The 25,500-nt window shown below is 43.7% G+C and overlaps 1 protein-coding gene across 1 annotated transcript in view; it reads right to left on the bottom strand.

Annotated features, from left to right (window-relative positions):
* The window catches only part of FGF2 (fibroblast growth factor 2), a 29,479-nt gene extending 20,747 nt beyond the window's left edge, over positions 1-8,732 (bottom strand). Inside the window, exon 1 of the mRNA XM_059826840.1 lies at positions 8,552-8,732. Within this exon, the coding sequence (XP_059682823.1) occupies positions 8,552-8,732 (181 nt within the window). The remainder of the gene's footprint in view (positions 1-8,551) is intronic.
* Between the last annotated feature and the right edge of the window lie 16,768 nt (positions 8,733-25,500).

Raw genomic sequence — 25,500 nt, 5'->3', positions numbered from 1 at the left:
CTCCCTCGCACCAGCTCTGGCGCTTCTCTTGACATCTCGGTAGGCTGCTCCAATGCATTACATCGATCCCAAACTAATGCAGTGGAAGGGGCAGGGAGAGCAAATGCTCTTCTGCCAATTCAGCAAACCAATCTGTCCCTTTGCTTAACTCGGTGCTAGAGGTGGTGCCAACGACAGCACTGCTGAGACTGGGGGAAGGAAGAGGTGAGACCACCTCTTCTAGCAGCAGAGACCTGTTAGATCAGCTGAAGAGCCTGACCAAAGGACCCCTTGGCCAGTCACCACTGACAACTTAACAGGTGATGTTAAAAGGGGCTGGAGGGGAAGGCAAAAGGGGGACATGTGGTCAGAAATGAAACACTGGAGTATTTGTTCCCCAGTACCCAGAAACACCAAGAAAAGATACAGCCTGCCAAAAGAACGGTGCCAGTCCCAAGAGTACAGACATTTCCCCAAAAGAGGTGTACAGATTGAGATGCTGTGTTGCCTACACACCTGAGTATGTTAAGGACATCCTTTATCAGCAAAAATAACCGCAGAGCTACACCACCACAGGATGGCAACAGAAAGTCTAATAAAACACATTGCCACAGTAAAGGTTTGCAGGCGGACACCAGGCATCGTGGGCACCACACTGGGTCAGCCTGAGAGTGGAACGGAAAGAGCCAAGAAACAGACTGCAAATATTTTCAAGCTGTATCACAGCTGATACGTACCCTTGCTTTTACAAAACACAACACCATGCAGTATTTCATAGCTGCGAGCATCAGGATTTTGTGACTTGCACATTCCAGCTGGAATCCTAATGATTGCTGTTTTATAAGATGTGCTCAAATCTCATCACAAATTAAGAGGCAAGCTAACAAGCTCCACAATGCAAGAATATCATTTCACCACATTGCCACTGCAAATGGCTATGGAGTCTAGTTCCTACTTCGCCCTTTCCTAGTACCCTTAGTATCTTTCCCTTTGAATCACTCGAGCAATGTGGTTTTCGAGCTCTAAAAGTCAAACATGAGTGATAAGTTTATACAGCATCACTCAACCAGAAGTGTACCATGACAGTTCGTGCAAGACGACCTCCACCCAACTTTGTAGACATCATCTCATTTATATTCTCGGACGATCGTATCAGGCTCCAGTCAGAATCTGGCCCTACCCTGAACAAACAAAAAAACTACATAAAATAATAATCCTGAAATGCCACCAGCACCCCAGAGAATCACCCTTTAAATATTTTTATTGAGAAGTCAGGAGGCAGCAGAAAAGGCAGACAGGAACTCAAGTTTACCCGTATCTCGTCACAAAACACACTATTGAGAGTGACAAATGATGAGAGAGTTGCTTTATTTTGAAATACACAGTCTTAAACAGATACTAATAAAAGACTATGCATTTCAACTCTGATGGAAAGTGAAATCTCATCACTGACTTTTAGACTCCAAAAGTCATGCCATAAACATTTCAAATGTCACTTGCTTTAGATAGTCAATTCACAGACCATGCAAGTATGTACTTTTTTCAGTAACAGTAACTTGAGCATTCTCAGGATAACCTTTATTTCAAAAGCTGGATTGCGTTAAGGTTATATACCGCATTTTGGTTTTACTAGATAATTGCACTAAACATGCTGCCACCAACAGTCAAAAAGCTGCGTTGTTTCTAGGGTTATTAACTAGTTCAGTATAATCAATCACCCCTCAAGTATTTTGAAACACAGATGGCCAGTGATCCCAGGGCAACACTCCCAAGAGTGCTAAAAACCGTAATAATCAAAATACAAACTTCAGCCTTCTCTTGTTCACATCAGAAGTTATGGCTGGATTCATGGATTTAGTTCAAGCTGCTTGAACAAATGAGGAAATATCACAAAAACATTTTTTGGGGGAATAAAAAGGAAGAAAAAGGTATAAAAACATTAAGCTTGGAGAAAAACTGTCAAAGAAACTCTTGTAACATTTTTCACTTCAGTGTGTTAAGAACTTTAAGTAGATAGAAACCACTGAATGACTGTTTTTTAAAACTGCTTGCCATATATGTAATCCAAGGGAGCTGGGAAAAGCTTACAGAAACAATACGTCAGTGAAAAGATTATGATTTAAAATTCACATTGAGACACTGATTAATTAAAGAGCAATTAAACAGAATTCTGCCCAAAAAACTGCAGTGGAACAGGTTCCCTTTCTTTCAAGAAAATACAATAGGTGTATGTATTCTGTGGAAACTGAACACGCGAAGAGGGCATTTCTCTGGGGTTTTATCTTCAAGCATCTTTTGAACCCTGTGACTGTTGGTTGTACTGCCAAAACCAGAGCTACGTCTCTTCTTGCCCATTCAACTGTCTGTGCACTTGGCACTTCTCTTGCTTTTATTACAGAATACAGAACTTGAATCTGCTTTTATTACAGAAGATTAATCTGAACAACTTTTAAAACTCTTTAGTAATATACACCAAACTCACTTGAAAAAAGAAAGAGAGAAAAACCAAAACCCACAGGTTTTAACTAACCGCAATTTAGTCTCTTCATCTAGTATGTAAAAAGAAATCATATCTTGAAAAAAAAAGTTACTAACATAGTTCACCTTCTGTAAAATGCTTTTAAATATATCTCCACCACAGGATAAATTTTTTCTTAGAACCAGCTGCACAAATTTCAAGCATTTATTAGCCAAATAAAAACTATTAGCAGCCACCTGATCTCCTTTTCTTGATGAGCCATTCAGGAATATGTGGCTCCACTTTATCAAGATGGCAAACGTCCCAGAGTCTTCATTCTGACTTCACTAAATGTCATACACTCGTCACTGCCGTTTTTACCAGAAGTCTTAATCTACCCACATAAGGGGGTCATAAAGACAGCTTTTGCAAGAATCTGCATTTATGTGATTATCTCCACAATTTTACTGTTTGCTGTCAAACTACTACGATACGTTACCTGTATTTGTTACTGTATGTTATCTGTATTTGTCTTACTCATTCAGCTATGGCTGTGCAACGGCTAAGCAGAAGCTGGACTATTTTTTTCTGTAGACAAGAATATGTAAGTACCTATAAGCACTCCTGATTGCTAAAGCCTGTGAGCAGATTTAAGGGCTAAATCCTGCCCTCTAGTGCACCCGTGGATGGTGGTGCCCTGGGAACCTTCCACACTCTTCCAACAACCCTTTCTTTCCGCACCGGGCAGAAAACAGCTGGGAGAGACAGGACAGTTCACTGCCCACCGGAGACATCTCCTATTTGCCTTGCTCCATCTTCCGAGCGTACCCGCGACTCGGTCACACACCTTCGGGGTGGGTAAGGCTCACTACAGTCTGGGTAAGAGGATTAGCAGACACGGTGACAGATGAGGGTGCATCCCCCCCGAACAGCACCGGCCCTCCGCGTGCCCAGCCAACACAGGTGGTCTGTCCCTCGTTTCATTAATTTACCCCGCAGGACCATGCAGAAAACAGCATGATGGTATTTCTATGACAAAATAAGGAAAAGCCACAAAGGAAGCATATTTCCAACTTTCTTTGCACGGGAGCTCTCTGCTACCTCGTGCCCTAAAACCAGCTACATCTGAGAGCCAGGAGGCATTTCTGCGTTGACTATGTCGCAAAGCATCAGTATTTGCCAAACAAGTTAAGGTCTGTGCAATAGATCAAAAGTAATGCAAGAAGAGTCCGTTTTCGGAAGGACTTGGGGAGAAGCAGTGTATTCGGACATTTAGGGCCAGGTTTCAAAACCAAAAAAAGTCAACTCTCACCTAGCGCTAAGATTTGGAACAGGATGCCGTGCCAACAGCCCCAGCCACGCCTGTGGGACACCGATAGGGGAGAGGAGGTCTTCTGAGTCCCAAATAACTTACGCACCTATGACAAACTAAGCACCAGGTACAGAACGTTCGTACTAAAACAGTTCTTGACATTTGCTCAATTTTTTTCTTTCTGAGGATCACAGTTTTCTTCCATTCACACAAAGAGCGATCAGATTTCTTCTATCTTCTTGACTAAGCTGGTATGCTCTAAAAGTCTGCATATACTTCAATACAGTCTTTTCAAAACATTTATAGCACAACCATTTAAATGCTGTGTATGATACAAGTAAAAGGCATAACATTAACAACTACTTATGAAAGAAACTTTCTTAAGAAGAAATTTTCCTGGACCAGTACTACTCTACCTTACATTTTCTTGAGATATTTGTGGAGGAGCAGCCAGCTACTGAGCAGGAAGAAGGTATTTCAGACATCTGCAGGGCCGATAAAAGCTCACGCTGCTGAATCCTTTCCGAGTGGCAGGCTGGAGCCTCGTCACCTCATTAACAAGTGGACAAGAACGGCTCAGGATTCCTTGGACGCCTTGGTTTATGCTCACCATGAAATAAAGCTGCTTGAGAAATTATGGAAATATATAAATGTCAACCATTCCTCAGTGAGGGGAAACTGTGAAAGGAACCAGCTGTGCTATTAGACATTTTTAAAATGTACGGATAAGCGTTCCCTTTCCACTCCCCTTGCTTTTCCCCCTTCACCGGCACTGTAGCCTCTTTGAGGCAAACACCTACAGAGGGTTTCTAAAAGCCTTTCCAAAAAGACTGTGTTCTTTGTACGATTTCCAGGGCATAAATTAAAAGTTGTTGATCAACAACAACAGAAAAAGACATGTTTTTTGTTTTGCTTTAAACAACAAAACTCTAAGTGCCTTCTGTTTCTTGTTTGTTTGAAACGTACCTCTTCAAGGGAAAAAGACTCAGCAGAAGTCCCCAGGGTGTGTCCAAAGGGGCACTTCACTGAAGTCACTGTACAACACGCATCAGATGTGGCAATATCGGCCACGTTAAGACGTATTGTCCTGTTTTTTAGCTGTGTGAATCATACAATTCCAGTCCTCCAGTACACAGGACGTCAACTTCCATTCCCAATTTCACTAACAACGCAATTCTACATAAACCAAGGTGAATGGGGTGAGTGTAAAACAGTCAAAACTCTCGGTGCCATGACATAAAACAGACCATATACTTCAAACAAGCTGTCCCTCAGTACTAGAGGCAAAAGGGGGGGAGCAAAAAAGGACATGGATAATGGAAATTTGTTTACAGTATTAGATTTTGGTCTGAAACATAACGAGATAGTCATTCACCTTCTAAAATAAGAACTTCCTTTAAAAGTAAAAATGAGGATGTGCTAATCAAATGCTATTTTGTAGAATTAATTCATAAGAACAGCAACTACCACAAGAATCTCTCCTAATTGTCCTTTAATTAGATTTCTAAACCAAATTCTCTGCAGCCATTGTATTTCTTTTCTCAAAACAATCTTACAAAACCTTTTACTTAACTAAGAAAAATACCATGAGTTATTTGAGGTGTATATTTTCTTTGTTTTTGTTTTTTTTTTAAAGTCTTCTCACGTTGTCCAAGATTTTTTGCCATCTGCCATGCCAACGTGACCTACCAGGCATACCACAAGATTTCACAGGGACTTCCAGAGAGCAGCATTCACCAGGTCAGAGTTCAGCATCGCGCAGACTCGCATCGAATGACGTACTTACAACAAAGATGCTAAGGATGTGAACCACGTCGTGCCGTAGCAACGTGACTTGCTGACGCTTCAAGCACTGATTTCTCTACTTCTCAGAACTAGAGTTCTTCCAGGAAAAAAAAAAAAAAAGAAAAAACAAACAAAGAGCTGTCTGATAATGAGAAAAGGAGAGCGTGACAGCAGGGGACAAGGGAGCAGCTCAGGCATGGTGGCACTCCCGTGCCCAGGTGCACATGCTGGGAGTGAATCCCACCAGCCCTCCAGCTGTATCACGCTTACAAACCGCTCTTCTTAAACAAAGGGATTTTCTGTAGACGGCCAGAGAGTGCCAAGCTGGCGGGTACCTGAGGAGCTGCCCGGCAGCTGACTTTGCGCAGCACAAGGCAGAGGCCACGTCAGTCATTTGTAACTCCGGTTTTTCTTTACCTGTGGCCATCGTTCATCCACGAGGCAAAAGGGTACGGAAAAAGAGGGGCTTCAGAGAGACAAGTGCCAAAGGGAAGGGGAAAGAACACTAGTGATCACGCAGTACTGAAGAGGCAGAGAAGGAAAAGCACAGAGACAAAATGGAGAACCAGAAAGAAATGACAGCAAAAATAAAGCTATAGAGCAAAACTGAGAAACTTGAGGGGAAAGACTAAGGCAGTATCACCAACACCAGAAAGATTTTCAAACACAATTCACTACTAGGAAAGCAGCACGAGAAGTCAGTTAAAACATTTCTAGCATTGGTAAGGCTCAACAGGAAGAGAAAACACCCATTAGATGGGCTCAAGAACATAAAACCAGTGCTAGCTTTCCTGGCAGAATAATAAAAAAAAAAGGGGGGGGGGGGGAAGATTATTATGGGGGAGCTCTATGACGAAAAAGACGACAATGATGAATACCACCACCACCCCCCCCCCAGGGCGGCTTGGCCCAGCCAGGTGAGCACGGAACAACACGCACCACTACCGGCGTTTCTCACCACAAACAGCAGAGTACTGAAGGAGGCAAGAACCTGAGAGCCGCGGCGATGTCCAGAGACCCACCTTCAGCCTTGTACGTCCCCGACGCAATGTCATCTCCCTTGGCAGCAAATTTCCAACATATTTTCATAGCTACTTCTAGGGGTGAGATGACTTGTTTGATGAACTAATGAGACTTATTTCCTGTAAGAATTCCCATGTATCCCATATTCAAAAGGCTAAAGCAACCTGAATATATTACTGCACGCTTTCCAGCACAGACTTGATCCTGCGCAGTAACTGACTGGTATGTGTAAAACCCAAACCACTTAACTGTATGGTAAATTAACTCTTTGCTTTAGGCATCAACATTTGAAAAGTCCACACGCAATAATTTACTGAGCTGTATTGGCAATAAATACATTTTGTTACTACTTGCACAACATGGACTACGCTTCCCTTTAAACCAGCATCTAAGACAGACAGAAATGCAAATGCATAGCACCAAGTCTGAAGGCTTCCTATAGCTTTTCCTAAGAATACCAGCTGGCCTAACAAAGGATGCTAACTTTCCCGAAATATACTGTTCCACATACATCTTCAGCCTATTGTACGTACACCATTTGTACCAAAGAGTCACTAAATAAAATAGCCTCAGACTGAAGCCCAACTTGGCAATACTGTTATTTGGGAACAGTCTGTTACAGTATTTCTTTGGAATTGTTGGAAAAGCTTTTTTGCAAATGGTGACTGTCCAAAGTGGAAAGTAATAGTAAGAGCTTTTGGTCTGCCTCCTCGTTGTCCTCTGACCTTAGTCCCGTCTGTGCATCCATCACCCAGAGCACAGGTGCAGAACAAACGAAGCATCACAGTAAGAGGTTTCACCTGCTCGTTATGCCAAGTGCCTGCAGGCAGGCCGCTGCCTGGTCGAGCTGCACACATTGTACAATAACAAATTTTCTCAAACCAGGAATTGCACTGAGACTATCTATCTGACAGACAGCTATACAGCAACTCCTTGTACCTGTTTTGAAAGAAATGCCTCACGGGCATTTCAAAAACCTGCTCCTACATCCGCGAAAACTCCATGCTGCATACTTTCAAAATATTCTGAGGTCTGCAAAAAGGTATTTTGTTCTCGAAACAGAGAACAGCCTGCGTTTGTAACAGCAACCTGCCCTGCGAGACCGCCTGTCGGAGAGCGGGCACCCGGCTCCGCAGAGGCGAGCTCGGGTCACGGGCCCTCAGACCACACTAACCACTCAACCCACGGGCCGTGTTCCCAGCTCAGGCGCCTCTTCCTCCCTCAAAAGATCAGGTATCGAGGCACAAACTGCTTCTGCTGGAATGCGTAGGTTTTGTTTTATCTGTATTTTACTCGTCCTTAATTAAGTTTAAAAAAAAAAAATCACAACATGCAACATTGTAAGGCAAAAAGGTATTTTGACAGTACTTTCTTATAAACCCTGCTTCCTTGGGCAGATTTACACCTCGGTTCCTAGGAGTACTTGTACGCTAAGAGTACTTCTATTCATGAGGACTTGCCCGCACCGGGAAGAACCCCTAATCTTCCTTCTACCTTTATGCAACTAACGGATTTACCGCTGCCGCGCAAAGCAGTCAAGTGCTATTACACCCACTTAAGAGCCATGCAAACAAATTCAGACACCTTCAAGCACGTAAGCGACTCTCCGGGCGTTAGACCGGCTCTGCACCGCAGCAGGTTGAACGAGGAGCCGCCCGCAAGAGCCCGCACCGGGACGCCCCGCCGGTGCCGATGCGGTACCCGGCCGTGGGAAGCGCGGCGCGCCTGGAGCCACCCGCTGCGATACGCGCCTGTCCGCGCGTATGAATAAAGCGTATGCCCCTACATCCGCGCCTTCATCTATATACGAGTGTATGGGTATTTACGCACGCTGCCTAAGCAAAGCTCGCTGCCGATGCTTCAGCAGGGCGGGACGGCGGCCGCGGCGCCGGTGCCTCTCGGGAGCCCCGCTGCCCCGGGCGGAGGGGCCGCCCGCCCCGGCCCCGGCCCCGGCCCCGGCCCCGGCCCCGGCCCCGGCCCGCCGGGAGACTCACTGTGAGGGTCGCTCTTCTCCCGGACGCCGTCCACCCTGCCGTCGGGGTTGATGCGCAGGAAGAAGCCGCCGTTCTTGCAGTAGAGGCGCTTGGGGTCCTTGAAGTGCCCGGGGGGGAAGGCGCCGCTGCCCCCATCGTCGGGCAGCGCCGGCAGCGTGGTGATGCTCCCCGCCGCCGCCATGCGCCGGGCCCCGGCGGCGCTCCGCCGCCCCGGGCCCCCGCCGCCCCCCGCCGCCAGCCCCGGGCGGCCTCGCCCCCTGCCGCGGCCGTCCAGCCTCGCCTCGCCGCCGCCCGCCCCAAGCCCTGTCCGGCCGGCCCCGCCGCCCGAGGGTCCGCTCCCGTCCCGTCCCGTCCCGTCCCGTCCCGTCCCGTCCGCGGGAGCTGCGCAACGGCGCTGCCGGCCGGCGGGAGGAGGGCGGGCAGCGAGAGCCGCGCACGCCGGGGACGGGCTCCCCGGCGGCACCGGGCTGCCCCCGCCGCCGCCCCGCCCCCGACCGCCCCCGCCCCGCGCCGGGGGCCGCTCCCTGCCGCCGCGGCCGGTGGGGCAGCGGGCGGGAGGCGGCGGCGGAGCGGCAGGCGCTTCCCCGGCGCGGCCCGGAGGGCAGCGCGGGGCCGGCTGGCGGCGGGGGGAGGCGGCCAGCGCGCTGTGGCGCGGGGCGGCAGCGGGTCCCGGGGCCGGGGAAGCCCAGCCCGCACCGCGGGGCTTCGTGCCGGGAGAGCGCAGCGCTGCTGCGCGGCGCATCGGCTGCCGCCGGCGGTCATTCCGGCAGCGCCGGAGGCGTGATGCAACAAGCCAGCCAGATTCAAGGTCGGACATCTTCTCCTCCGGCTTCAGAGAGAAAATAACGGGGGAGTTATTTTAAGGCAGAAGTTATGTGGCCTCTGTATCGTATCAAATGGCTTAAATCACAATACAGCAAAACGTGTTGACCTGTTAAAATCCACGTGGCAACCATTTCCCTTCGGTCATCTGCCGGAGAGAAACTAGTTCCGTTCCCATTCATCAGTAGCAAACTGATCAACTGGCATCTACAAAGGGCAACAGGAGAAAACTCTGGCACCGGCCTTCTAACAACACTACTAGTATTGCCAAAACGCATAGTTTATAAAGCACATGAACCCATCAAACACGTTTTGTGCTTGAGGCTGACAACAAAACAGGATGAAGAGGTCTGTTCCCAAATCCACGCTGTGTGCCCCAAATCTCCTCCCTAGCAGCAGGCTGTTCATGCCTGTACCTTGGGAAGCTCTCCGACTTCAACGGCAGCACAAGCAGCCCCGGACAATCCCAACCGGGACAGATAACGCTGCTCTTTTCATCTCACAGAGCCAACATACAGCAACTCGCACGAAGAAATAAACACCAAAGCGAGACGCGCTGTCCAGCATACGCAATTCGTAATACTCTTTTTGCTAGCACATATGTAAAGGAATTTTGTTGCCGGTCAACTTCCCTTCCCAACTCTGACCCCTCGCAAGCCATAAATTGTAATTCTTTACCAGAATCAGTGACAATTACACTGCTCCCCACACCCTCACTCCAGAGGTTTAATCATGATGAACGGAGCAGGCAGAGCGCGGCGTGGCCCGGCCCAGCGCAGGCGCAGGTTCACCCCCGTGTCAGCCAGCTGCCCCCTCGCAGCGCCGCGGGCACGGCCAAGTGTCATGCACTTGCCGTCATACTCCACGCATGGGGATTTCAGCCCCGTTGCTCAAGTGCATCCCCCCCTCTCCTTACGTTCTCCAGCTCTCACTTCTTGCTGCCCGTCCACTTAGGACACTTTCTGCTATTTTTCCTGGAAATCCCACTGTTACCCCTGTACCTGAGAGTTCTGGACAGTCACAGCCAACAGTGAAGACCCTCCTCATTTTCTCTTGCTCTCCTTCTGCAACAGAAGCTGCGTTCAGGGCAGTTTGTGTCCTTACACTACAAGAGTCTTCCAAAGTCCTTGCCTCTTTCTTGGAAGGTAGATGAAGGTAGATTCAGAAAGATGAAGGGAAGGGGTAAAAACGTCATTCTTAAACCTGTAAGAAGTGTTTTTAAAAAAAAAAAACAAAACAAAAAACCCCCTACAAAACCCAAAAAGCTTTCCTAAAGACTAAACATCCATGGTTTCACTCAACCATTTCTGTAGCTCTGTGTTCCCCTGCACACACAGCAAGCCGTTCACAGCTCTCACATACCAGACCCTGAGCACTGCCCCGGGAAATCACGTTTCAGCATCGCATAGGTCAGCGCTCCGCCTTCTGGGAAGAGGGACACGGCCGGCAGGGCAGGAGCAAGCCCCTGTACCCCGGGAGCACCCCGCAGGAGCGCAGCCTTGCCCGGCTGGAAGCCCTGCCACCCAGCTGCCAGCAGCTTAAACACCGTGTTTCACGGGATGGGGCCGTGATATTTCTGAGAGTCTTTCAAACCCTGGCCCCCACGATGGGGCCCAACGCAGTGGTGGCGGGGTGGGTAAGGTGATCAGCTCAAATTCCTTATCAAATGATCCTTTTAAAAACTTGCACAGCTCTAAGTGGCTACCTGTAAAATTAGAGGGCTTGAGAGCTCTTTAGAAGCTTGTCATTGGGCCTTATATCTGTGGGGCCTAGAAATAAAAGACAACAGAGCTAAAAAGGAAGGTCATATTCCCCATATCTGCACTCACCTCAAGACATGCCAATTTTTTTTTTTTATTTTCCTTTCTTCCTTCAAATGGAAAACATACCAGTTTTTATTTTCTCTGTTCTACTTTCCTCTGCACTCCAACCTCTTAATATGGTCATTAATATTCCTCTTAACATTGACTAAAGCAATTTTGGCAGGAGCATTTTCCTTTCTTGTGGCCTCAACCATGTTATCCCTACCACCACCCTTCCTCAACTCAGATCTGGCGCACAATTACACCCGTACAGCTACTTCCCCTCCACCCAAACCATTAATTATCCCTGCTTCCAACCCCCTCATAAGCCTTCTCTTGGCCTGCTTAAAACATACGCCATGTTAAAACGCCTTAACCCTACCTTCCTGCTACTTCAAAAATCAATCTGAGAGACCTATTCTCTACCTGTTCCATTTATCTAAATTACCCACCTTTTTGTGTTTGTCTTGTATGGTAAGCAGCTAGATTTTTTAACAGCTTACCTCTTAGAGAGAAAAAAACTGTTTTATCCCATGCTGCTCTCATACTTAGGGGTCATACTGAACACAAGGCACTTCATAAACAAGACAGACACCCCGTTCTGACGGTGGATCACTGTGGGCCGTCTGTATATCCAAATATCGCCTTTATTTAATATAAAATACTTTCATTTCTAAAGACCCTCAGAGGCATCATACTCGGAACACCTAAAAAAAATAAACCAACAAAACCACAACCAAACCTAAATTATATTGTTAGTCTGGTTACAGAAAAACCTTGAAAAATGCAAGAGTAATTTTTGAGATATTTCAAATTTGGAGAAACAAACTCCATCAGCTCCATCAGTTTTTAATTTTTAATCCAAAGCACAAGAACCCAGTCTACAACTTTCTCAGGCTTTCCAGCAGTTACAAGTCCTGCCGTACGACAACCCCAGAAAATTTCAATGCCCTTTCATGGAAGCTGCTTGTAGAGGGGTTTCAGCCATACGTCCTTGACAGTTTGCTAGGACTACATCTCCACAGTGTGTTTGGTCACACAGGTGACGATGCTGTTTGAAAGGCGTGCTAAATTAATCTGCAGAAGACCTGATTTACTATAAAGTTAAAACAAAACAAAAAAAGCCCTCACTTTTGAAAAGCAATTAAAACTACAGGAAGGCAGAGACTCACAGGAACACCTCGGCTCATCCATCTTCCCACCATTAAGACGTATCAGCAGGTGGTTTGTATCACTACAGCAGCAGGAAATGCTTCCAACTATTAGAAATCTAACATCAGCCCCAGGCCTCCAGTCCACCACAGCACTTCTTGATTCTCTGGGTTTCTTGGCTTCCCAGTCCCTCTCGTTGGTGCATGTCCAAGTAACGATTAGCCAAAAAGAGATGGATAAGCTGTGTCTCTTTTGAAGTTTTTCCTGTGTTGTCTAGCGCTCAGCTAGCAGTGGGAAAAACATCCCTCACTTCAGCAGCACGCATTGATGCTGAATGCCTCCCACCGAGTTCTCAGACATTCACTTGTCAGAGGCAACGTCCACCGCAGAGTTCAACACTCGTGGCCAAATCTTCTGTAAGCGTCTTTGACTTCAGCATTACGTTAGTACACGGTCTGGCCCTTGGTGTATAGGAACGCAGGAGCTGCCAGACAGCCGGTAACACCCCACCAGGGAGTGCCAGGTCTTGGTCGGCGCAGGGAATAGCCTCCATGTCGTCTGGCCTCGCACAGTGCCTCAGTTAGGGTGAGCCTCATGCTCTCCAAATCATCAAAATCTATCAATGTCATACCACACAACCTCTCCTGAATCTGAAGAATGCAGTGATAAGAGACCTTATACACAGCCAAGATCTAGCTAGACTTCTCCAACAGTAGGTTGCAGTTGTTCTAATTCAGTCTTACTTGGTAAATCCTTAGCATTAAGGAAGGCTGTTTCTTCCTCTAAATAACCCTGCGGGACAAGGCGCTTGCAAAGCGAGAGGAAGGCAATTTGTAGTTCTGGTGTTTTGTGAAGAACAGAGTTGTACTAGGATCAGAAAGGGGAAAGAACATTCTCTCTCTCGCTCTTTTTCTTCTAACCTTCTGGCTGTTACAACTCCCTGCTCCAGATGTCTCCCCCAGCGTAGAAAAATAAATCACAAAATAGGTATGATGTAGATGGCCCTTGAATAAATCCACCTCGGTGCTCCCTCCAAGGGGAACATAACCTTAATGTGAGAGAACGGCTGTTGTGCAGGCAGTCCAGGCAGACATCTGGAGAGATGAAATATAGTAAGGGTCTTAGTGTTTTAGTGAATTATTTATGTTTGAGATAACACACTTCTGGGGAAAAAATACTGCTTAACTTTAAATATATTTCTTTCCTTCAAAGTCTGAGCATGAGTTTAAGAATGCTGTAGCAATTTCTTCCCCAGAATTCTTAGTTCTTTCACCATCAACAGCTGATATTTATATTCTGTGTCAATATTCATGTGCTCACTCAGGAGCTTAAATGCATGCTTCAGCTGCTTTGTGTGATGGAAGCACACAGCCACAAATATCTCTATTAACAGACTGAATTTTTCTTCTAAATATTAATTACTATAGAAAGCAGTCTCATTTTTTGCTCACCTAGTTTTGTAAGTGCAGTTCATGAGAAAAAGTTTCTTTATGTTAAGTATATATGCATATTATTAAGTGCCTGAGAAAGTCTTCTTGCACGGCCACTTATTTAAAAAAATCTGTAACAGAAGTTCAGCTTTTCATTTACCTTTCTGATGACTTTATGACACTTCATCAATATTTCTTTTTTTAAAAACAACAGCTGATTTCTTCCCTCTTCATCTTTTTTTCTGGTACAAATAGTAGAAAGAAATCTCAACAACAATAGAAAACATCTCCTCCCTATTATAAACCTCTTATAGTCTCCATTCCACTTCAGAAGAGTACCTTATTCCTGTAAAGCACCAGTGAACACTTGTTTATGTCTTCCTCAAGTAAAATTTTCTGAATATATGCTTAATCCGAAGCATGACCACAGATGGCCAAAACTTTGTTTTGGGCTGTCTTTACAAATGGTTGATGTTGGAAACAACAGCCCAGGATGGCTGAAGATAAGAGAACTAACAATCCAGTGAGGCTTAAATTGGAAGTAAATCAAATTTGTTATGGTCCAAAATGATTGCACTTGGAAAAAGAACTGAACTGTCTAGAAGCAGTGACAGCTGTTGCAGATGTAAGAGATACAGTAGTGACCTCAGCTTATGAGAAACAAGAAATAGTGTTCTAAGTACAAATATTTATGGAGGTTAGAGTTCAGAATTAGCAAAATCACCACGCTCCCTCTCTCTAATGTATGTACAAACACATATACACACACTCACTCTCTGTATCCACATTACAGAGAGTAATACATATAAATTAGAAAAATTACTCCAGACTAAGAAAATAAACAATGTCAATATAAAGATTGATAATATTAATGAAAAAGACAATTTATAAAAAATACTCTGAAATCAAACATCATGAACTCAAAGAATTTGAGTTAATATTGGATTTCAAGGAAATTCAAATTATTAAGGTAAGAGATTCCTTAGTGGGAACAATCATGAAACCACATCTCTTTCTCGCAGCATTGCATTATTACCATAAGATCACGATTTAGGCATTTATCTCTCCTGATTCCACACCACTGGAAGGGTAGTGGCTGCAAAGGTCAGCGGTCCAGCTGTCCTTCCTATCTCCAGGACAGCGGTGGCTGACCTGCCCCAGCGTGGGCTCTGCGTCAAGGCAGTTTAAAGACCTTTATGTTAGGACAGTAGTCCTGTTAGTTGTCCCAAGGCAACTTATCCCGTTTATGACTCAAGACACGTTTCAGTTTCATTATATCACTACAGGGTAAAGCAGTTGCTCTTGCACTGGAAATGCTTGGACATACATGAAGAGATTATAGGGAGTTCTTTTTCCCTATAGCAGGGGGGGAAAAAATCAGTGCTTGTGAGGCAAATACAAGAATGCAGCCAATGTCAGTCTGTGATGGTGTTGACATTTAAGAAACCCATTAACCCATTCGAACAGAGCACATACAAACATTTACGAAGCGGATCTCCACATAAACACAGAATAGTTGAGGTTGGAAGGCACCTCTGGAGATCATCTGGTCCACTCTCCCCCCCTGCCCCGGCTCAAGCAGGTTCACCTACAGCCTGTTGCAACAAGTCTACTTGAAACCATTCTAACAATTTTCACTCTAAACATTTCCACATCAACTACAAATCACTGCGGGTCAAAAATTGTCTCTTTGACTGTGTTATGCTCCCTAGCAAGTGATCAGGAAATAGTAGAAGATCTGGTGCAGATTCTTCTTTATCCTCTTTTAAATCAGGTTCTTGTCTTGTAAGGGTCATAAGAGTTATAACTTCCATATGGGCTAGTTCTGGAGAATGCTAAATTATTCACAGGACTGCAGTTGGAAATTAAAATATAGGTGGAGGTGAGGAAAATACTCTTTCCATTCACTGGTATGTTACAATACAAGGCCAAACTAACTTCACGGAGGAATATAGCAAAGACAGACTATTCCCAAGGAACAGGAGTTACCACATCATGCAGCTTTCATCATTTCACATTTAAGGGCAAGGAGAGATGAGATCAGCGAGACGTTACAAAGAAAAAAACAAATGTTGTTTTACTATATCGTGGATTTAGTTTCTACCAGTTGCTCAACCGAAATTTTGCTCTGCATTATTTCTGTAGAATAGATTAGCTGGTAGGTAGAAAATAGTAAGAATGAAAAAACAAAACCAAAACCCTCTCTCTTGGTAACAATCTGTACTGATAGTATTCCAGAAAGAATGTCACAACAACTCTCCCGTTTGTTTTCTCTTTGTTTCAGGACGGTTTCCATGGATCCCCAAACCTAGGCCCCACTGAAGGGCTCCCCAGAGCATAACGCCAAGCAGCGGCAGGTCACAGACCAAGCATCACATGCAGCACACAAACAGAATTCCAGTAGCACAGTCAACACATTAAACCTCTTGCAAATACAGTTTACTGTTCAGGATATCAGCACACTAGTATTTGAGGAAAGAGAGTCAGGTCTGGAACGCTATTAGAAGTGCAAATAAATTATGCACTCCCTGGTGCTGTATTAGCTTTTAGTTCTAGGGAGGGAGAACTATCCCAAATGAGTTTGAGGCAGCATTTAGTGCTGGGGTGGATAGAGTTGTTATTGCTCCACCACACCCCAGTGCATCCATCCATGCAAGGACTAGCTTAGGTGAAACGCTTTCTGCAGTTCTCCCCTTTCTCAGCTATGAAATCATTCCTGTAGTTCTTTGAGTTTACCATTACTGCACACGAACCTACACCTCCTACAATATCTGAAGTTACAAGTACTGTAAGTGCAACTTAAGCCAACTGGCTCTTGTGAAATCTTGTTTGTTTCTTGGAGAGACGCTTAGCGCATTTCTTCGTGGTAGTTTAAAAAACTAATCTGCTGTCCCCATGCCAAAATAGAATTTGTCATCTGCCAAAAAATTACTTTCCCAACACCGTCCAGGCTATTATCTCAAACCTGACCGGCAATAATTAACTTCCAAGCATCTGGAAGGTTAAATTGCTCAGCTATCTGTCGTCTCCTATGCAAAAGCAATACTCATTACATGAGAATCACTATTTAGTTTACATTCATTTTTTCCCCTCAGGAAAAATTAGAGAATGAATGCCTGCATAAACCACTTTGTTACACCCTCATTAGTTTTATCAAATGCAGTCTTCCACCAAGCACCTGATGGAAATTTTGTGAGAATATGCCCATCTTTGAAAGCAACCTGAAGAGCGAAAAGGGTTCATATGTTGCTATATAGTCCTTATCCCGGTGATAGTAAATTGATGTGCAAATGGATGTTGCTTTTTTGCTCCTCATCAAGTATCTGTGTAAAGATATCACTGCTTACAGACATGACAGCAGATAATCTGGGAAGTGGTAGGAGAAGGACCTGCTCAAACTTTACTGGTTGCATGTTGTTTGTCCTGTAGAAGCTGTGTTGCCTGGCCAAAGAACCGCCAGCGAACGCTGAAGAGGAAGTTTGGTCTGACGTTAATGTGACCAGCTACTGACCTCTGCCTTGTTCAATTGCCAGCCATGAATTCCAGCCATTTCGTACTTCAGATGGCGTTTGGGAAAACTTCTCTACAGACCCCTGTAACGTTACGCAAGAAAAACTAGCTGTACCTGAAAGAGAACGCTGAAGGCGCACACTCCAAGCAACAGAGACTTAAGGGTGAAAAGCAAGAGTTACAGGTGCCATTACCAGTCTGAATGTTTGCTCTGAAGCCTTAGTGGTCTGTTAATCTGCCCTAATCTAAAACTCACAAATTCGCTACTGATACCCTAAGGCGGTTATCAGCTGATAATGGAGAGAAAGTTGGATCCACTAGCTTTGCCACAGGCTACAATTACTCTGTGACTTTAACAGTAAAAGGTTGTCCCCCGCGACATTGAGCAGCAGTAGTAGGGGTCAAGGTACATGTTACCAGTGGATTTCAGAGTCTTCCGACAGCAGATGAAGGGAAGGGCTGTGTAATCCTCCCCAGACCCAGGAATGGAAACCAGGAGGACACTGAAATAGGCACAGACTCATCCTCCTTTCTCTTGCCTGCCCCACCCTCCACCCCCAGCCTGTCTCGTCTCCTCATCCTTTGTCCCCACCCTGTTCCTTTCCCGTCCCCTGCTGTCAGGCGCAGGTTTCTAGCCTGTTTCTAAATCTTTCCTCAGCTCCTCATGCCAAGGTCTGTCCTCTGGACTACTTTTCCTTTGTATCTCACTATGGCTTCTAGCCATGTGCTCCATAGCTGGGTTTCCTTTCCCCACTGCTTAATTCCTGCCTCCTTTCTTGAAGCTCGAAGTCCATGTTCTCATTCCCCAGCCAATCCTCATAACCCTGTTGCTTAGTTTTTCCATAGACTTTTTCGTTTTCCTTTCCCCTAGCACTTTCCCTCCTTACGGTAGTTCCCAACTCCCCATTTCCCTCTCCTTGCAGGGCAGTAGCCTCCAGTCCCATCAGACTGCCCATCACCATCACGCTGGCACGCCTGCCTACGTACGACAGGTAACGCTGGACAGTCTCCAGCCAACGCTGGGCAATCTCCAGCCAGCTCTGCTGGGAGCCCTGCTCCTCAGGCCACCCCCCAGCCCTTGCTTCCCAGCACACACCCGCCCAGGGGACCCGACACCGCCCCACACCATCACGTCACTTCAGGCCCCGCTGTCCCCCGAACGTGAGGGAGGGGGCAGAAGAAAAGCGAGGCTGTTTTGGCCTGCTTGGTACCTCCCTTTCAACTATTCTCCAGCCCTTCGGTATAGAAGTTCTAATTGAGGCTGTTCTGAAGCATCTGGACAAGTTTAACGGTTGTAACAAAATCAGTCACAAGGCTTCCTCTAAAATTTTGTGGAACCAGATGAAATTTTAACTGATGAGTTTCAAGTTCACATGACCTCCTTTCTGACAAAAAAGTTGAAAAACAGAAACAATTTTAAAAACTCACACAACTCGTATCACAAAACTCTTATTACAAAACTCTTCATTCTTCTTTAAAGAAGAAACTATTGCATAGAATACCTCAGCAACTGCAGCCAATCACAAACTTGTAGATCATCTAGGAGCGCTTCACTGCGGGGAAAAATAACAAAAATACATGTGACTAACTTTATTGCCATAAATATTAGGGGCTTTCGTTCTGACTAATCGCACACCTTGAGTCATTTCACTGAAGTCAACAAGTAACTTGGAAAAACAACAACAAACTCAGTAAGCAAATAATGATACAATCCTTTCTCTCGAAGACCAGCAAGTCAAATTCATCGCAATTAATGATATTAATGTATTAAATGAAACCAAGGTGGCCGGCTAGCATTTTTAGTGCATATGTTTGCGTGCGTACGTTAGACACGCAAGGATGCATATAACTGAGTGCTCAGAAGTCTATTTTGTAAAATTCACTGGGCATCCTGGCCAAGATGAATGCTGGATTTAGCTGTTATTTCCATTCATAATCGAATTGCAATTTTTCAGACAGAATAATCTCAGAGTTTTCATATTAAAATGACAGCAGTTTATGAATCAATTTATGGGCTTTCTCATCTAGTGATTCATTTATTTTAAAAAGACCAAGTTAATATTGATGATTCCTTTCATTGGGTTACACATCACATTTTATGTCAGTTGCTCCTAATACTAAGCTGGGTTTTTCTTTTATTAATTTCTTCCCCATTGTTGCATTTCCCACTGTTGTTGTTGGAATACAAACAAATAAGGACACTCACCTCAGAGGTATTAGCCTTTTCTTATGACATCAGTGTGTAGGCTGTGCAAAATCGAGGCATCAGTTAGTCACTCGCACCATCTGTGTGGGCCCGGAGAAAGCAAGATGTAATCTGTCATGTGGTGAGCTTTGTACAAAACAGCAACAATCCGTATTCAGCTGCGCAGATGAAATGGATCCCTGGAGGAGCTTCGGTCTGCCAGAGCGTGCGCTTGTGGGTGTCAGCTGCTGGGGGTCTGCTCTTCGTAACGCAACAAGGGAAAACGTTCTGTTTGTCCAGACAAGAATTAGGAGGGTGGTGGCAGTCAGTTCCACAGACTAGAGATTGCTAGCCAAACTGCGGTGGTAATTAAGTAGCACTTCAACATTTCAGAGCCAACATCCTTTCTCATTTTTACTGACGTAAGAAAATTTGCTCTGGGATGATTTGAATACAAGAAAGGAGAAAGTGATTAAATCACTCCTTTTCTGTTTTTACTTCCCACAGGAATAAACCCATTGTCTTCCCTGGCCTCTCTGAAGCTACCACGATGTTGTTCCTCGAAATGGGAAAGGCAGCGGTCTACCATGCAAAGGAAAAGGCTAAATGCATAGTTAGCAGGTCTCCAGAAGCCTCCCTGCATAGCAGCGTGCAGGAGGTGCACAGGATATATCCCCAGGCTACCTCACCTATTTGGTTGGAATTTATGATAACATTACTTTCTACTCACACCCTTCAAATAGCACCTCTCCACTGACTTCTTTGGCAGTCGTCTCTAGATTTTCTTTTTAGTGCCTACAATTACATGAAAGTACAGCAATACTTCTACCTACGGCACTTGCACGTTCCCAAGAAAAGTACACAAGGGCCTTTACGGCCCTACATCAAACTACTTCAGCTTGTGCTGAACAGAATTCCTGTAACGTGTTTTCGCTAAACAGGTGTCTTATCACAATCCCTACCATTACAGACACTGTAAGATGACACCAAGACCATGCCAACTACTTCATTTTTATAAAGGATATCTGTGGAGATGACTTTCAAAGACAATTACTTATTCCGACCTCCTTTTCGCAGTGGTACCAAGTAGCCTAAAAGGCGTCATTAGTTGCTGAGCAACGGTTCTCCTTTCTTCCTTATATACTGCTCGCTACTTTTTTGGGCTTTTTTTTTTTTGTAAGTGTAAAAAGCTCTGATACGTATTTTTGGATTAAGAATATGATCTCATGCACAAATTTATTATTGAGTATAGTCATTTTTATGGAACATTGTTTTTTTTCCTAGTGGCTAGTTTCACCACAGAAATACAGATGAGCATAATGACTTTTCCCAGCTGTGGCTGGGAAATGGAGAACAGAACAGAGCAGTGAAGAACTGTGATCTTTAGCAAACAAAGGACTCCAAAATTCTGAGGGAGGAGGAATGCAGTCTGTCGTCTCATCCCAACAGTCACCAGAAGGGGAAGACCAAGCTTTCTACTGTATTAGACAGGAAAGAAAAAATAAAATTAAGAACCTGCTGAGTACAGCCCAAAGACATTTGGTTAGGAAAGCCAGAAAAGAGCCTTTCCTTATGCTTTTTCTGTAAGCACTAGAGCCAGCCCTTTTCATGTTTTGCTGCATCTAATAGTGCATGCTCCTGTCATCTGGTTTCTAGGAGAAGTCTCCACGCTCCATAAGGGCAAACAGATGACAGAAGTACAAGTATCATAACAAAACTCTGAGGAGCTAGGGGTAGGAGAGCAGGAAGAAATACACATGGGAAGAAGTGGAAAATGCAATATAAGGAATGAGTTACTGCCAGTGCACGTTTTCTCCAGAGCCTATAACAAACATAAAGTTAGGTTAATCATCTAACAAAATCTGTGAGTTTATTAAACAATTAGTTCAAGTATTATTTTGAACTAACTTGATGCCATGTTTAATGCAGCCCAGCCAGTGTCACATGACTGGCAAACACACACCATTAGTGAGTGTTTTCATGAGTTAATTGGATCTATTTGGGGGCTCTGCTTAAAACTTTCTTCAAGCTTAGGGGATGATTGCAATTAAATTCACTTCACTGGAGTTGTTAGCTTGATGACAAGCCTCTTTAAATCAAACCTTTTCTGTCATTTTTCCTTACTACTCTTACTTTCAATACCCTGAGCATAACTTTGTAGAGAAATTAGTATTTTAGAGTATCTCCATATTGCCTACCATTTTTAAACAGCTGATTCCCAGACATCTGCCATGCTCTCCATGTTAAGCACCAATAAAGCATCTCAGCACTCTACAACTGGAGTCAATTCAGGCTTTGATCCAAATCCCTTAAAAATATATTGGACTCTTTCAACTTACCATGGTAGCCATTGGTTTTAAGACATTTCAGTTCCTAGTCAGTTCTCACTAGAAGTCCTGGCCCTATGCATCACATATGTGAAACTGCTTCATTCTAGGACATGCAGTAAGGACAACTGAGTAAAGAGATGACAGAAATACTGATTGATTTGCGTTTAAAAAAAAATAGTCAGTATAATTTGTAGCTTTATCCAGTTATTTTTTAAGCAATTGTACTTAGCAGATGGAAGTAATATTTCTGAAAAGAGGAAGAAATTTCTGAAGTGGTAAACAAACGCATTTTGTCTGCCACATGCCCAAGACACACCACCAAATTCCTAGTGGTCTAGGAAAAAAGCTGCAACATGCGTGTTACTGTATCACGTGTTAGGAAGTGACAGAAGTGAATGGTTTTGGTTGTTAAAAATAGTAAAGCAGGCTACCTTTGTTCTTCTACTCACATACAAAATAGATCAGCACTGAACAGTCTCTAACTATTTTTATTTCAGTCTCTTTATGTCAACTTCGTGTACTGTCTTTTTTTTTTAAAGATTAGCATATATCATGATGTTTGGTTTACTACCATGTGGGATAATTCAAAACACAATGACATTACCTCTCAGGCACAAAGCTTTTTCCAGGATGGTTACATGCAAGAAAGGCAAATCATGCTGTAAGCAATGAGATGAAAAGACTGGAACAAACTGTATGCAATTAGCTTAGGAGACTACATGGAACTGGCCAGAATTCAGATGTGGTACAAATAACTATAATCAAAGGAGTTGCATTTGCGTACCTCATGTCTGAATTTGATCTATTGATCTTGGCATATGAAAAGCAGTGGTACTGGGAGTGATTTAGCTGTAATTCCTGTGCTGTTGTAGTTAATTAAACTATCGTTGACTTCAACCTGCAGAAGATCAAGTTCAGAATGGTAACTTTTAAAAACGTTATCTTCAACACATTACAAAGCAGAAGCAGGGCATAGAGGTCTGATCCCATCTGCCTTTAAAAGAAAAAAAACATATCAATAAGACCTTTGCTATGAAATTTCAGTGGAATCAGGATTAAGGTTCTAAGCCATAAGAGAAAAATCACGTGTAATAAAGTAACACTGTACTGTTCCAGACTAGCGTAAGAAAACTCTACTATAGTGGGCTTCTGGTGTTTTAAGACAGACTGACCAAAACTTGTTGAAAAAAAATCCTTACCAATGTGTAGGAATATAAAACAGCTTTCAGAATGAGCACAACTCAGAGGACGGTTACACACAGCAAACAAATGATGTTCATGTTGAAATGCATGAGACGTGCTTTCTCTCACCGGAACACATGCTTTGTGATTTTCAAATTAATCTGTTCTCACTAGAAGTGACTCCATCTTCACTGGCCGTAAAGTATAATCTCACAACATTACTTTTTAAGGCAAATAATTTGTCAGAAAGAAGAAAAAAAATAACTGTTCTTAGTCATAGTACCTGCTGCTAAACCTTTCTCAAGATGCAGCTGCCATTTGCATGGCAAGTACCACTCTATAGGTTAGGGTAAAGATACAGCCCTAACAACACTTTTTTTTTTTTTTTTTTTTTAAATCTCCCTTTGGTGCACTATTGCCCTTGTTAATCTTCAATTTCCAAGTGTTAGGGAAAGAGGAGATTTTTGACTCCAAGTACTACAGCCACAGCCCATGGAAAGCAGAAGCAAGCAAAAGTCTTTTGGTACACCCAATTCCCTCCCCAAGACAGACAGACATCATTTTTTCATATGAGACACAACCCGGCACTCCACAAAACAACAAAAAAAATTTTTTTTGAAGTCCATGACACAATGGAGGAAAGAGGTTAGTGCTGAGGGTAAATTCCAAACAGCTCAGCATGTTTTCCTGGATTGTCTCTTACGTAACCCCCAAAATTCAGTCTCGCAACAGCCTGCTGGGAGCAGAGGGGAGTGGGTCGGGAGCTCATTGACAATACCAGGCACATGTGCGCGCACACACAGAGCCACCACACACACAAGGCAACGAATATTAGCTAGTCCACTGCAAATGTCAGCCAATTTATGTAATATCCTTTTACTCAGCATTTCTTATTCACTGGAGAGTGAAAAATGTCAATAAACAGTCTCTGAAGAATTGAAAGTGGGGGAAGTTAGTTGGATTCATAGTCTTTCTCCAGTCACTGCTGTTGTTGGCTGCTTGATAGTCTATACGTTACGTCAATTAAGTAACCAGTGAACAAGCAGGCATTTATTTCATAAGAATCACTAATGCAATTCGTGTTAACAAGTTCTAATTGTTATTAACAGCAGCTGTCATTTTAAGTTGACTAAGCACAACAGCTCTGGGCTGCTGCTGCTGTTCATGTTATCCCATGAGGTGCACAGAAGGCTTACTCCAGAATCCAGTTTGTCCAGAGAATACTTTTTCAGCTGGTAGAGAGCCAGAAAGTACGGACCGGATGACAGCAGTGCTAAGACTTGCTGATTTAACACACCTAGGAAACAAAGGAAGAGCTGAGAAGTGGAAGGAGAGTTTGGAGATGAACAGACTGGATATAAATAATACCAATGATTTCCCCAGCCAACCTTTCTAGTAAAGAAATACATTGGTGGTACACTTACACTGCCTTGAAACAGGACTAAGGATCTCACCAGTTCAGTGCTTCAGAATTACCTGTTTGGCAGATGATGAAATACGACCTTTGTCGCTACACTACATTACTTCTCTATTATTATTTTTAAATTACTTTCATTTTAGAGCTCTAATTTCCTGTTCTTTCTAGGAGAGGGAGCAGTAATAAGCTATTATGAATGCTGCAGCTTTTTTAAAAAATAGGAAGGAAAGAGGAAGAAAGCAGATTTTCTACTCATCACAAAACAGAAGAAATTTCAGTTAATTGGCTTACAATCAGAAGCAAAAGCTGTTATGATCAAAGTAAAGCTTACAATCCACATCAGACAGAATTCTGAAATTAAATCATATCCCTTTACAGGTATTGAAAAATCTAAGAAAAATTCAGGGTTAAAGTTCCAAAACCAAGTACAGAAATTCACAATTAAATACGTGGTCTGTATTTCTATAACGATGTCATAAGGGAAGAACAAAATACCTAATAAGCAAGCAGAAATGCTTGAATTTTTACATTTGTTACAGTACTTGTGTTTACCACAGACACTTTTATTGACTTGGAATGTCAATAGAAAACTCACCTGATGAGCCTTCCCTTAAAAGCCATTGGTTTATGTTCCTCTTCAAAGCACAAAATTCAGTTTTTCCTACTCAAAACATCTTAGTAACTGATTATACATTTAGGATTATCTATATGAGGGAGAAGATTTTTTTTTTAAATTATGAAGGTTCCAAAAGTTGTGTAATGTTTGGTGTACTACTTTATACCTGACTGGTCAAACCATTTTCTTGTAGCTATTTTGAACCTCCGTGGTAAAGTAATCTGTTTATTCCATTTCGTGATTGATCTGATCTACATGAAGAAATTTTATTCTGGAGAATTTTGTTTTATTATAGTCATCTTCAGTTCTAATGAATACTTCTGCTTTTGATGGAGAAGACAGATCTATTTAACATACAGATCTCACCCTTAAAACTGAGGGTAAAATTATTCTGTGAAAGATAGGGGCATGTGTAGAAAATTAAAAAATAAATCTGGTTTACATGAAAGAAAATGTTCAGCAATAATCTTAAACATTGTGTCAGCATCCATTTAATTTATTTA

The sequence above is a fragment of the Gavia stellata genome, chromosome 19 (assembly GCF_030936135.1).
Source record: "Gavia stellata isolate bGavSte3 chromosome 19, bGavSte3.hap2, whole genome shotgun sequence".
NCBI classification, from domain to species: domain Eukaryota; kingdom Metazoa; phylum Chordata; class Aves; order Gaviiformes; family Gaviidae; genus Gavia; species Gavia stellata.
Note: the sequence above shows the minus strand (reverse complement) of the source record. Positions and strands in the feature narration are given on the sequence as shown.